Here is a 12,327-nt window from a genome sequence, read left to right on the forward strand (position 1 = left end):
AAGCCCTAATGTGTGAAGATGGAAGATGATAGACAATTAAAAGTAGACAACCAAAAAGTGATGAAATCATTTTTAATGACTTATTATTTTTTACTTATTAATATTTATCTAAATTTTTACTAACTCAACTCCCCACAGTTTGCTTCCTTAGGAGTCACTGGCAGATTTGTACGCAGTCTGAAGAAAGGGCCTGGCCACAGGATAGGGAGGGGTATAGTGTATATCACACCTGTGCTTGGTATATTTGGGCAGACTAAGTGTGATAGCAGCTGGGGAATCAATCCTAGATAAACCTGATTGTTCTCATTCACATGATTTCTGTGTCTGTTTATTCTTATTAAAACAATTGGCTGTTCTTCAATAGTGATGTTAAAACCATTTCATATTCTTTAGCAGTGGTCTCCTCTGGCAGCTTTATGTCTTGCCGTGTGCAGGTTGAAAAGAAAGAGTCGTCCTAGCTGTAGAGGACTCTGAGGAATTGGGAATCATTGCCTTTGTAACACATGAGGTGAAGGCAGTCTTCCTAAAGTTGATATGCTAATAGTGCTCCTGGCAGGAGGAGTTTCCTACCCTGGACAGAAAGTCATCCGTGATTCCTGGAGTCACATGTTTGTTACCCTGGAAGTATAAAGGCTCTTTGCCTTAGAAATTCCTGAATCTACTGATGCCTCAAGTGGTAAAATCAAAATTTGCAATTGACTGTATTCACAGTAGTGCCTTGTTCTGCAGCACCGTTCACTCTTCGAATGGCAACCCACACATTTTGTGGATTGGGTGTACAGATGCACACTACGACAGCAGTACCTCCCTCCGGAGCCACTGTGTGCTAAGCGCTTCAGTCTTCCAGGGATGGTTGGATCCATTTAGTCTTTTGTTCATTCCCCAAGTGCTTAAGTTCCTTTTCTATACCAAGTACTGCACTTGGTACGATAATAAAAGGCCAGCAGGATTTAGCCTGGACACTAAGATCTGGCCCAGCAATTGACAACTAACATTAAGTGCTGTCATGAAGATATAGGTTCTGATGTGTGGTGACCATTTCCTGTGAAAGCTTTAGTCTTTTAGTAGATTGAAATGGGTTGTGAAATATTATATTAACCTGTCAAGCAAATGAGGTGAAGCGAGTGGCATTTTGACCTTGTCTAGTCTCACCTGCTGATTCTAGTCCTTTTTTAGCACTTAGGAGTTGAAATACATTTATTGAGCCCTCACTGTATTCCATTCTAAGCTCTTTACATGTATTAATTTACTTAATCTTCATAACCTCCTTATGAAATAGGTACTGTTATCCCTACTTTACAAATGAGGAAACTAAAGAACATGGAAATTAAGGTCCTTGTTAAAGGTCATGAGGTAGAGGCAGGATTCAGATTTAGGGAACCTGATCCAGAGTCCATATTCTTAAATGATGTGATACACTGCCTCTGGGTGGAAGGGTACCATCTTGACCAACCTCCTGTGTGGGTAGAGCTTGGCAGAGTGATAGTTCCCTGACCCTCTGTGCCTGCAGAGTTTTGCTCTTTCCTGGATTGGTTTCTGAGAGCAGATTGCTTGTGCCTAATACAGAACAAGAGTTGATGAATGCTGCAGGAGGTCCCTTATCTACAGCCCCACTTGTGAATCTGGCTCTACCTTTCACCATCTGGATGACCTTGACTCTGAGCATGTTTCCTCATCTGTAAAGTGGAGATAATGTTATTTTATGGGATCATTTAGGGGATTAAATAAAATAACATACTTAACAGTTCCTGGCTCTGAGTAAATGCCTAATAAACGTTAGCAAATTTTTATTGCCATCATCCTCTAACCTTGAGAACGAGCCAAGAAACAATTTCTCAGAGACCAGATTCTAGGACCTAGGTAGGTGGGCAGATTTCCTTTGGTTTTGACAAGACAATAATTTTATTCTATGTATTTCTCTTGACTCTTTTGGTGTGAAAAGCAGAGAGGTAAAGCATTATTTGACAGATGTATGGATTCAAGCAAGAAACTGAGGTCCAATTGCAAAGAAATGCCTTGTAGAACTCAGAGCCCTGTCTGAGGAGACACAGAGGACCCTAGAGGGCGGAGAATGAACACAGCGCAGGGGCTAGTTCCAGAGTCGCATTCTCGGTTAGTTCACTTACCAGTGTGGGTGAGGGTCTCTTGTCAGTAGGCAGAGATTTTTTTCCTCTACTCTAACACGTGTCTGCTGGCTAGTGTTTATTAAAACTTAACTTTTTCTTAATATGAAATAGAATTTGTGACTTTTCTAAAATGCAGAGGCAAAGGAACTCTGTTAACTGCAGGCTTACTGATCCCCTTTCCCCACCTGTTCCTGTGCCAGACTTCCCCAGAGTGCTTATTTGCCAATGGTTGCTCCTCAGATCTCATGGCTAGCTCACTCCATAGGCTCCAAGCCAGAGTGATGCTGCTGCCACCACTGCCGCCAACACCTCTGCTGCCACCACCAGCCATTCAGGTTCCTGCCATAAGGATGTGACCTGCCGTGAAGCTTTCACCTTTCTCCTTTCTGCCTGTCATTGGGTTGTGCCTCTTTTCCTGGTGCTTTTGCCATGCGGCCAGTGTTCCAAAGAAAGTTTTCAGGCACCAAAGTTAAGAGCCCTACCTACCTCTCCCAAGGAGATTTTTGAGTTAGCCATGGAAAAGAAGACAATTGAGAGGGCTCCTGTGCCTCTGTGCTGCAGAAGGAAGAGTTTGCTTCTTGATAGTGTGCTAGCGCCAAGCCAGGTGGGGGAGACTTGCTGGGACTCATGTGAAAGTGCACTACATGACCTCTGGAGAAGTAGACTGGGCCTATCCTGCCCAAGGACAGCACCCTGACCCACAGGAGCCAAGGCCGAAGACTGATATCACCTTCTGCCACGCCCTTTCCTTAAGCTTAAGCTTAAGCTTGCTCTGCCACACTGCCCCAAGTCTGTGGCTTAAAACAGCCATTTCCTTTTGTTGATGAATAGGCCACTCTATGTAAAATGTTTCAGCTTGGGGACTGGAAAGGCGGTCTGTGCCTTCCTGTCTCTCTGTTTCTCTGAGGGTTGACGTTGATGGCTTCTGTCTTTGTCTTCACAGGGAACTCTAATGATCCATGACAAAGAGGTCATCCTTGAGTATATATCAGGCCCGGACTTTTGGTACTGCAAACGGGTAAGTGCCTGGAATTCTGTTCCTTAGAAGTAAAGATCCAGCATCATAGCTCCTCCGTGTCTCCAGGAGTGCTATCTGGTAGTATGCATTGCTGAGCACTGAGCTCTTCTTCCTTAGATCAGATGAACTGAGGGTCAGAGCAAGGTCAGCCACCATTCCTGCTTCCCAGGCTGCTGTCTGTGGCCATAGAGGGTTCTGGGTCTATTGGCCTGTTGGAGGCACCTTCTCAAGGGACATATGCCATGCTTTTCTATTGATGATGAACTGAAAGCAGTGCCTTGACTTAAACCTCTCCTTGGTTACCCTTCCTGGGGGTGGTTACAGGGGAATTAGTGTTTTGAAAGGCTGGTTCTGTGGGAGTTATATATTTTTTGGATATTAAAAGGTTTCCAAGGATATGGAACTTTAGGTACTGTGGCATCATACCTCTGTTAAACTCTAATATTCTTCTCGAAAGGCAGATTTAAAGATTTTAGGCCATACTCTTCTTAGAAGTCTAGCCAGATTGTAAATGAGCATGAAAATAAAATTTGTCATTTTTCATTGCTGCTTAGTTTCAAAAATAATTGTGAAAAATTTACAAAGTTTCAGGGTGTCTGGGTGCCTCAGTCAGTTAAGCAGCCAACTCTTGATTTTGGCTCAGATCACAATCTCACGGTTTGTGAGTTGGAGCTGTACATCGGGCTCTGTGCTAATAGTGCAGAGCCGGCTTGGGATTCTCTCTCTCTCCTGCTCTCATGTGCATGTGCACTCTCTCTTTCTCTCTCTCTTTCTCAAAATGAATAAACTTTTTAAAAAAGTTACAAAGTTCCTGAACCAGGATTCATTAAAAAGTTCATTATAGAACTTGGTAAAATTCAGTAAAAACTTTAGTTTGACATTTTGTTAATCTCAGTGAAATATAATTTGAATAGCTGTGGTTGTCATCGACCAAAGTATCATATTTCATGATATACTACTTTATAGTGTCATTTTATGAAAACATTTAACTTTTTTAAAAATTGTGATAAAATACACATTAAATTTATCATTTTAACCATTTTAAAACATATAATTCGGTGGCATTAAGTACATTCACAATGTTGTACAACCGTCAACACTATCTAGTTCTAGAACTTTTTCCATAACCTCAGAAAGAAACCCTGTATCTATTAGCAGTCACTCCTCATTCTCTTTTTCCTCACTTCCTAGGAAACCACTAATCTACTTTCTAGCTCTGTGGATTTGCCTATTCCAGATATTTCATCTAAGTGGAATCATATAATATGTGGTCTTTTGTGTCTGCCTTCAAACTCAGCATGTTGTCAAGGTTTATCCATGCTGTGGATCAGTACCTCATTCATTTCTAGGCCAAATAATTATTATCTGGCTATACCACATTTTGTTTATCCATTCATCAGTTTATGGACATTTGGGTTGTTTCCACATCTTGTCTATTGTGAATAAGACTGCTGTGAATATTCATTCATGTACAGGTTTTTGCTTGAACACACATTTTCAGTTCTTTTGGGTATATACCCAGGAATTGTCAGGTCATATGTTACTTTTATGTTTTAACTCTTTGAGGAATCAACAAACTGTTTTCTATAGGCGGCATCTGCACCATTTTACATGCCCACCCTCAATAAATGGGAGTTCCAATTTCTGCACAGTTCTTGCCAACATTTGTAATTTTTAACCCCCTTTTAAAAAAAGATTATTTTTGGGGCGCCTGGGTGGCGCAGTCGGTTAAGCGTCTGACTTCAGCCAGGTCACGATCTCGCGGTCCGGGAGTTTGAGCCCCGCGTCAGGCTCTGGGCTGATGGCTCAGAGCCTGGAGCCTGCTTCCGATTCTGTGTCTCCCTCTCTCTCTGCCCCTCCCCCGTTCATGCTCTGTCTCTCTCTGTCCCAAAAATAAATAAACGTTGAAAAAAAAAAACAAAAAAATAAATAAAAAAAGATTATTTTTAAGTAATTTCTACACCCAAAGTGGGGCTCTAAATCACAACCCCAAGATCAAGAGTCAGACACTCTACCAACTGAGCCTGCCAGGCACCCCAACCCTTATTTGATAAATAGCCATCCTGGTGGGTGTGAAATAATATCTCATGATTTTAACTTGCATTTCCCTGTGACTAATGATGTTGAGCATCTTTTTTATGTGCTTATTGCCACTTATATATCTTCTTTGGAGAAATGTTTATTCAAGTCCTTTGCCCATTTTTAATGAGTTGTCTTTTTGTTATTGAGTTGTGAAAGTTATTTATATATTTTGGATATAAAACCCTTATCAGATATGTGATTTGCAAATATGTTCTCCCATCCTGTGTGTTGTCTTTGACTTTCTATCTTATTTTTTTTATTATTTATTTATTATTTTTTTTATTTATTTATTCATGAGAGAGAGTGCAGACAAGCAGGAGCAAGGGAGAGGGACAGAGGGAGAGAGAGAATCTTAAGCAGGCTCCACACTCAGCACAGAGCCTGATGCGTGGCTTGATCATGGGTGTCCTGGGAAGCTGAAGTCAAGAGTTGGATGCTCAACTGACTGAGCCACCCAGACGCCCCTGTCTTTCACTTTCTTACAGTGTTTTTTGCATAAAAATTGTGATAAAGTCTAGTTCAGCTGTTTTTTCTTTTGTTGTTTGTCTTTTGGTATCATGAAACCATTGTCAAATCCGAGGTGATGAAGATTTACCCCTGTTTTCTTCTGAGAATTTTATAGTTTTGGCTTTTATATTTAGATGTTTCATCTGTTTTGAGTTAATTTTTGTTCATGCTGTGCAGCTTCATTCTTTGGCATGTGGGTATCCAGTCGTCCCAGCAGCATTTATTTAATCACAATTCTTTTCCTATTGAGTGGTCTTGCAGTCTTGTTGGAAATCAATCGACAGGGGTCTATAGGTTGATTTCTATCGACACTCAATTTTATTCTTTTGATCTATATTTTTTTCCTTATGCTAGTACCATGCTGTTTTGATTATTGTAGCTCTGTAGTAAATTTTGGAATTGATAAGTATGTCCTTCAGCTTTGTTCCTTTTTTTCTTTTTTTTTTTAGAGTTAGAGAAAGCACATGAGCAGGGAAGGGGCAGAGCAGGCGGGGTGGACAGAGGATCTGAAGCAGACCCTACTCTGACAGAGAGCCTGATGTAACACTTGAACTCATGAGCCATGAGATCATGACCGGGGCCAAAGCTGGACGCTTAACCAGTTGAGCCACCCAGGCACCCGATCTTTGTTCTTTCTTAAAATTGTTTTGGCTAGGGGCACCTGGGTGGCTCAGTTAAGCAGCCAACTCTTAATTTCAGCTCAGGTCATGATCTCACAGTTTGTGAATTTGAGCCCTGTGTCGGGCTCTGCGCTGACAGTACGGCACCTGCTGGAATTCTCTATCTCCTCTCTCTGCCCCTCTCCCACTCATGATTTTTCTCACTCTCTCTCCCTCTCTCTGTCTCAAATAAATAAACATTAAAAAAATTAAGTAAAATTGTTTTGGCTATTCAGGATCTTTTGTAATTCCACATAAATTTAAAGAAAAACTTTTCCATTTCTGAAAAAAAAAAAAAAAAAAAAAAGACCATTAGGATATTGATAACATTTAACATTTTAATAGTGATTACCTCTACATTTTGAGATTATGGGTGATTCCTCCCTCTTTTATACTTTCTTAATCAGCTATAATGCACAAGTATTATTTCTTTTATAATCAGAGTTGGAGGAAGCTAGCATTAAAGGGGCAATTTTGAACTCTATTTTCTGTTAACTAGCAGAAAACAGATGTTAATATCTGATGTCAAAATTATATAGCTGTTGCCAAAACTATTGCTTGAAAGAGCAGAGTGGCTTGGTTACATTGTCCCCTAAGATGACAAGCCACTTGCTTAGCTGTTTCAGGAGTACTTTGTAATTTCTGTGCTGTTTTGGAAGGGTTGAGGGATCAACCCTGCATATGTGACCTTTGTCCTTATGTGGAGTGCACCAACTTTAAAAACAATATTTAGGGGCACCTGGGTGGTTCAGTCGGTTAAGCGTCTGACTTCAGCTCAGGTCACGATCTCACGGTCCGTGAGTTCGAGCCCCGCGTCGGGCTCTGGGCTGATGGCTCAGAGCCTGGAGCCTGCTTCCGATTCTGTGTCTCCCTCTCTCTCTGCCCCTCCCCCGTTCATGCTCTGTGTCTCTCTGTCTCAAAAATAAAACATTAGGGGCGCCTGGGTGGCGCAGTCGGTTGAGCGTCCGACTTCAGCCAGGTCACGATCTCGCGGTCCGTGAGTTTGAGCCCCGTGTCGGGCTCTGGGCTGATGGCTCAGAGCCTGGAGCCTGTTTCCGATTCTGTGTCTCCCTCTCTCTCTGCCCCTCCCCCGTTCATGCTCTGTCTCTCTCTGTCCCAAAAAAATAAATGTTAAAAAAAAAAAAATTAAAAAAAAAAATAAAACATTAAAAAAAAAATTAAAAAAAATAAAAACAATATTTATAGCAGTATGATTTATAATGGCCCAGGAGTGGAAACAACTGAATGTCCATAACTGATGAATGGATAGACAACATGTGGTACAGCCATATAGTGGAATGCTATTTGGCAATTGAATGAAGTACTGAAACATGTTACAACATGGATGAACTTTGGAAACACTATGCCAGACACAAAAGACATTATATTGTACTATTCCATGGGACTGGTGAGAATGGGGCCAATGAAGACATTCTAAAGTTAGACTGTAGTGATGGTTGCACTCCCACATATACTGGAAATTACTGGACATGTGAAACAGGTGAAGGTTATGGTACTTAAAAAAACCAAGGTGACTGGGAGGGGTGGGTGGGAAGGTGGACAAAAACAACCAAGGTTAGGCTTCTGACCTACCACTGACATCTCTTCTGTAATAACAAGCAGCCTCCAAATCCTAGTGACTTAAATTGATATACATATTCTTTTTTAAATTTTTTTAATGTTTGTTTTATTTTTGAGAGAGACCGAGCGTGAACAGGAGAGAGGCAGAGACAGAGACACAGAATCTGAAACAGGCTCCAGGCTCTGAGCTGTCCGCACAGAGCCCAATGTGGGGCTCGAACTCATCAACTGCGAGATCATGATCTGAGCTGAAGTCAGACGCTTAACTGACTGAGCCACCCAGGCGCCCCACATATTCTTTGAATTACATGTTTGGAGCTATGGGTCATTATTTCAGTTCTCCACAGCCTCTCTTTCTGGGATGCAGGTGGATGGAACAGTCCCAATGTGGTATTGCTCTCCCCGTGGCTGAGGGAGAGAATGAGAGGCTCGTTCTCACAAAGCGATGACTCTTAGAGCTTCTGCCAGGCCCACTCACACTGTTGGCCAAAGGTGACAATAGAGAGGGGAGGGGAATCATGTTGCAGAGAGGTACCACAGTCACTTGACAGTAGACAGGGGCTCTGACACAGAGACAGGAACAACAAAATAATCAATTATAATGACTTTACTCGAGTTACTTACCCTCTCCAAGCCTGTTTCATCTTCTACAAAATGAGGAGATAATAGTTGTCCAAATCATTTAAGTGACGATGTGTGAAACAGGCCTGGTACCTGATGTGTGCTGTTTACTCACTAGTTTCTGCTTCTGTGATTATTGTTCTCTCCTCCATCTGGCATTCCTTACTTGCCCTACAAGGTCCTGCTCAAATAGCAGCATTTTCTTCATGGTTCCTGCTCTTTGGTTTCCTGCCAGTCAACTCTCTGTCCTCATACTACTTAGAAGCTCATTGGCAAAAGTTCAGGGTCTTTGGGGTTGGGCAATGTGCTTAACTTTTTATTCATAGGTTCAGACAAGAAGAACTACATTCACATTGCTTCAGTACGTTCCTCCTGTTTTGTTGCCCCTTTTTAAAATCAGTGTTTGACTAAGGGGAATTGATAAATGAATTCTCAGTTCCAGCCAAGCCTGGTTGGGGCTGTCATAAGCAGTTCAGAATGAAATGTTGGATGCAGACTGTGAATGGCAATGGCTTTGAGGCAGTAGTATCCTATAAACCATTTAACAACCAGTTTTCTTTTCTTTTGTTTTTTTAATTTTTAAAAATTGTCTTAATGTTTATTTATTTAGTTTTTTGACAGAGAGGAAGCTGAGGATGGGCAGAGACAGAGAGGGATAGAGAAATCCCAAGCAGGTTCCCTGCTGTCAGCACAGAGCCTGATGCAGTGCTTGAACTCATGAACTGTGTGAGATCAGGACCTGAGCCGAAACCAAGAGTCGGATGCTTAACCGACTGAGCCACCCAGGCGTCCCTAACAGTCCAATTTTCTTAGTTAAATTTATTTCCTACAGAAGTCTTTGTTCTGGGCAAAAGCATTTGGGACTGCTCCAGAGCTAGGTGCCCTGTTGGAACGCAGCTCTCAAACAGCAGCTCACCAGATTCTGTCTGCCTGCTCTGGTGAATGGGGGGGGACGTCAGATTTGTTAGGCTTTATGGTGACCTGGGATATGGTTTATTTCTTTCATGTTTGGCAGGTACTGTTGTGTTCAATATACATAAGATTTTTAAAAATGCCTTGGGTCAAATTTAAAGTCTTTCCCTTTCCCATGCAGTGTAAGGCCAGCGTAGCTGGGTACCGATCTTCATGTTCACTCTGCAAGTGCCCAAGGGAAGGTGAGTGGTGGCAGAGGTGGTGGTGGTGGCTTCTGTTTTGTGTACTGAGCAAAACAAACTTCATGTTCTCTTTGACTTTAAAGAGTGGTCATCCCTAAATACAAGTTGATCTGTAAAGCTCTTCAAAGTGCATTGTGATCTCTGCCCTCATGTGACCTGTTTCTGAATGGTACTGGATGTCAGAGTTCCGCCAGGGGAAAGAGCTGGGTTTGCAGGATCCTCACACTGAGGGGGCTAAGTGAGCAGCTGACTAGAGGTCAGTAGTAGTGCTGTTTAGAGTACAGTTAAGGATGTTAAGTTGAGAAAGAGTCCACGCAGCATTAGTCCATGTGACCCTTACCCCCACTGCTTTGAAGTTATTGCAAATCATTTTTATCGAAATGCTGTTCTTATTTACACTCTACCTAAACATTTCAGAATCTTCAACAGAAAAATATTTGTTAAGATAACAGTAAAAATATGAACAAGAGAAAATAGGATTGAGAGTATATGTTGTTTTTATAGAAGGATAAACCTAATAGCTTCTCAGTCCCTGAACTTTAAAGTAAATCTCTGCAGAGAACCTTTAGTTAGACAACCTCCAGGAGTCTGTCAAGGGCATCTGTAACAACAGTCCTAGAGTGGTGACTGTTATGTGCCTGTTTCTGATATTACCCCTTCAGGAGAGCTAGGGTGTGACCATAAAATACAGTTCAGTGTATGGATCCAGGTAGCCTTCTGAAGGACCTGTTGGTTCCAAGTTTAGAACTTAAATGCCTCAAAGAGTTTCTTAGCTGGGATTTTGAGCTGTAGTGGAGAGTTTGCTCCCTAGTGAGGACTGTGAATCAGCTGTTCTGAAAATCTTTTAAGGAAGGCCCTACATGCTGTAGAGACCAAACCAACCTCTGAGAAGGTGAGTAAATAACTGAGATTTTTAAACTTGTATTACTTCAGATTAGGCAAAATTGTGTTTTTTCCCTCAAGAAAGATTTCTTTCTCCATATATTCTAACAAATGAAAGGATGGTTTATAAAAATCCTTGGGTACCATACCACCAAGAGGGCTGAGACGACTTTAACCTGGAAACGTGTAAAGCAGGTATTCGCTAATTGCCTGTCACTGCTATTAAGCAGTCTATATTGCTCCTATAGAATGTCTTTTTTTGAGCCACATGACTTTCTGTGAACCCTCCAAGACTGAATTAATTGCAAAACTATGCTCCTAGTTAATTGGACTAATTGTCCTGCTATAGAAAGAGATTTGAAGTGAATCAGTTATATTTTGAAGGACATTTGCTCATTATAATTATTTGCATGTGAATGAGCCATATTCAGGTAGGTCTGTTAACTTCCTAGAGAAGAGGGGGCCCACCCATGGTCTTGGAGAATTTGAAGCAGCTGTCATAGTATCATAACACTGGAAGAAGCAAGGCTCCTAGACATAAACATTTGGAAAATATGTTTCTACCAAACTTCTGGCAATAATCATATCTTTGGTAATTTTGTTGCCAAATGTATTCTTATCATTGGTTTTAGTATTCAGGCCTGGAGTCTCATGAAGGATGTCTTATATTTAAATGTTTGGAAGTAATAGAGAACTCATAAGATGAAATTTTTTCAATAATTGAGTGGTTTCTTTGAAGTATAACATATGCGGACTCATTAGCCTTGTTTAAAATCTGTTAGAGGGCTTTTTTATAGGTATTTCTAAGACTGTTAAAAGCATTCCAATATGAGTATTTGGTGGCAGGTAAGGAGGAATCACAGCAGTAGTGTTTTTTGGATGAAACCTGCTGGAGATTCTCTTTCTGTTTCTGTTCCTCTAGTGACAGAGGCCAAGCAAGAATTAGTAACCTATCCTCAGCCTCAGAAAACATCCATACCAGCAGCATCAGAAAAACAACCCAACCAGTCTCCAAGGTCAGGTGATAAAGAATCTGAACCTAAAAAGCGGGAAGAAGGACAAGAACCACGCTTGGGACATCAAAAGAGAGAAGCAGAAAGATACCTGCCTCCTTCTCGAAGGGAAGGGCTTACCTTCCGAAGAGACCGAGAGAAGGAGCCATGGTCTGGGGAGACACGCCAGGATGGGGAGAGCAAAAGTAAGTGGTTTGTCAGGGGGTGTACTAGATTTTGACTACCTCAGTTGGAATTTAGATGGTCTGTTTTGTGGTTGGGGACCAGCTCTTTCCCACACCCTATTAAAACTGCTCACCTTATGGTGGAGGCTCTTGCTTTCTGCAGGCCTTGCCATACCAGTCAAAGGAATCTATATCCTCCAAATAGCAAGTTGCTATTCAAATTTCTGAGTATTGGTGAAGAAATGTTTGAAGTATATGACCAACGTTGTTTTATAGAATCAGCCTTGCTAGAGCAGAATGGCATCTGTAGTATAAAAAGAACAATCAAGGGCACCTGGGTGGCTCAGTCAATTAAAGCTTTCGACCTCAGCTCAGGTCGTGATCTCACAGTTCAGGAGTCAGAGCCTCGCATCTGGCTTTCTGCTGTCAGGACAGAGCCCACTTCAGATCCTTTGTCCCCCTTTCTCTCTGCCCCTCCCCTGCTCACGTGTGTGTGCATGCGTGCACATGCGCGCTCTGT

At 41.8% G+C, this 12,327-nt stretch overlaps 1 protein-coding gene across 13 annotated transcripts in view; it reads left to right on the forward strand.

Annotated features, from left to right (window-relative positions):
• Positions 1-12,327, forward strand: part of RBM6 (RNA binding motif protein 6) — a 104,982-nt gene that overhangs the window by 79,364 nt on the left and 13,291 nt on the right. For 12 of the 13 annotated variants that reach the window (XM_030306814.2, XM_030306815.1, XM_030306813.1 and 9 more), the window contains 3 exons: positions 3,070-3,144; positions 9,688-9,748; positions 11,553-11,828. In XM_030306814.2, the coding sequence (XP_030162674.1) occupies positions 3,070-3,144; positions 9,688-9,748; positions 11,553-11,828 (412 nt within the window). Of the gene's footprint in view, positions 1-1,945; positions 2,113-3,069; positions 3,145-9,687; positions 9,749-11,552; positions 11,829-12,327 lie in introns of all 13 variants that reach the window. The other variant, XM_030306821.1, reaches the window with a different exon arrangement.

The sequence above is a fragment of the Lynx canadensis genome, chromosome A2 (assembly GCF_007474595.2).
Source record: "Lynx canadensis isolate LIC74 chromosome A2, mLynCan4.pri.v2, whole genome shotgun sequence".
NCBI classification, from domain to species: domain Eukaryota; kingdom Metazoa; phylum Chordata; class Mammalia; order Carnivora; family Felidae; genus Lynx; species Lynx canadensis.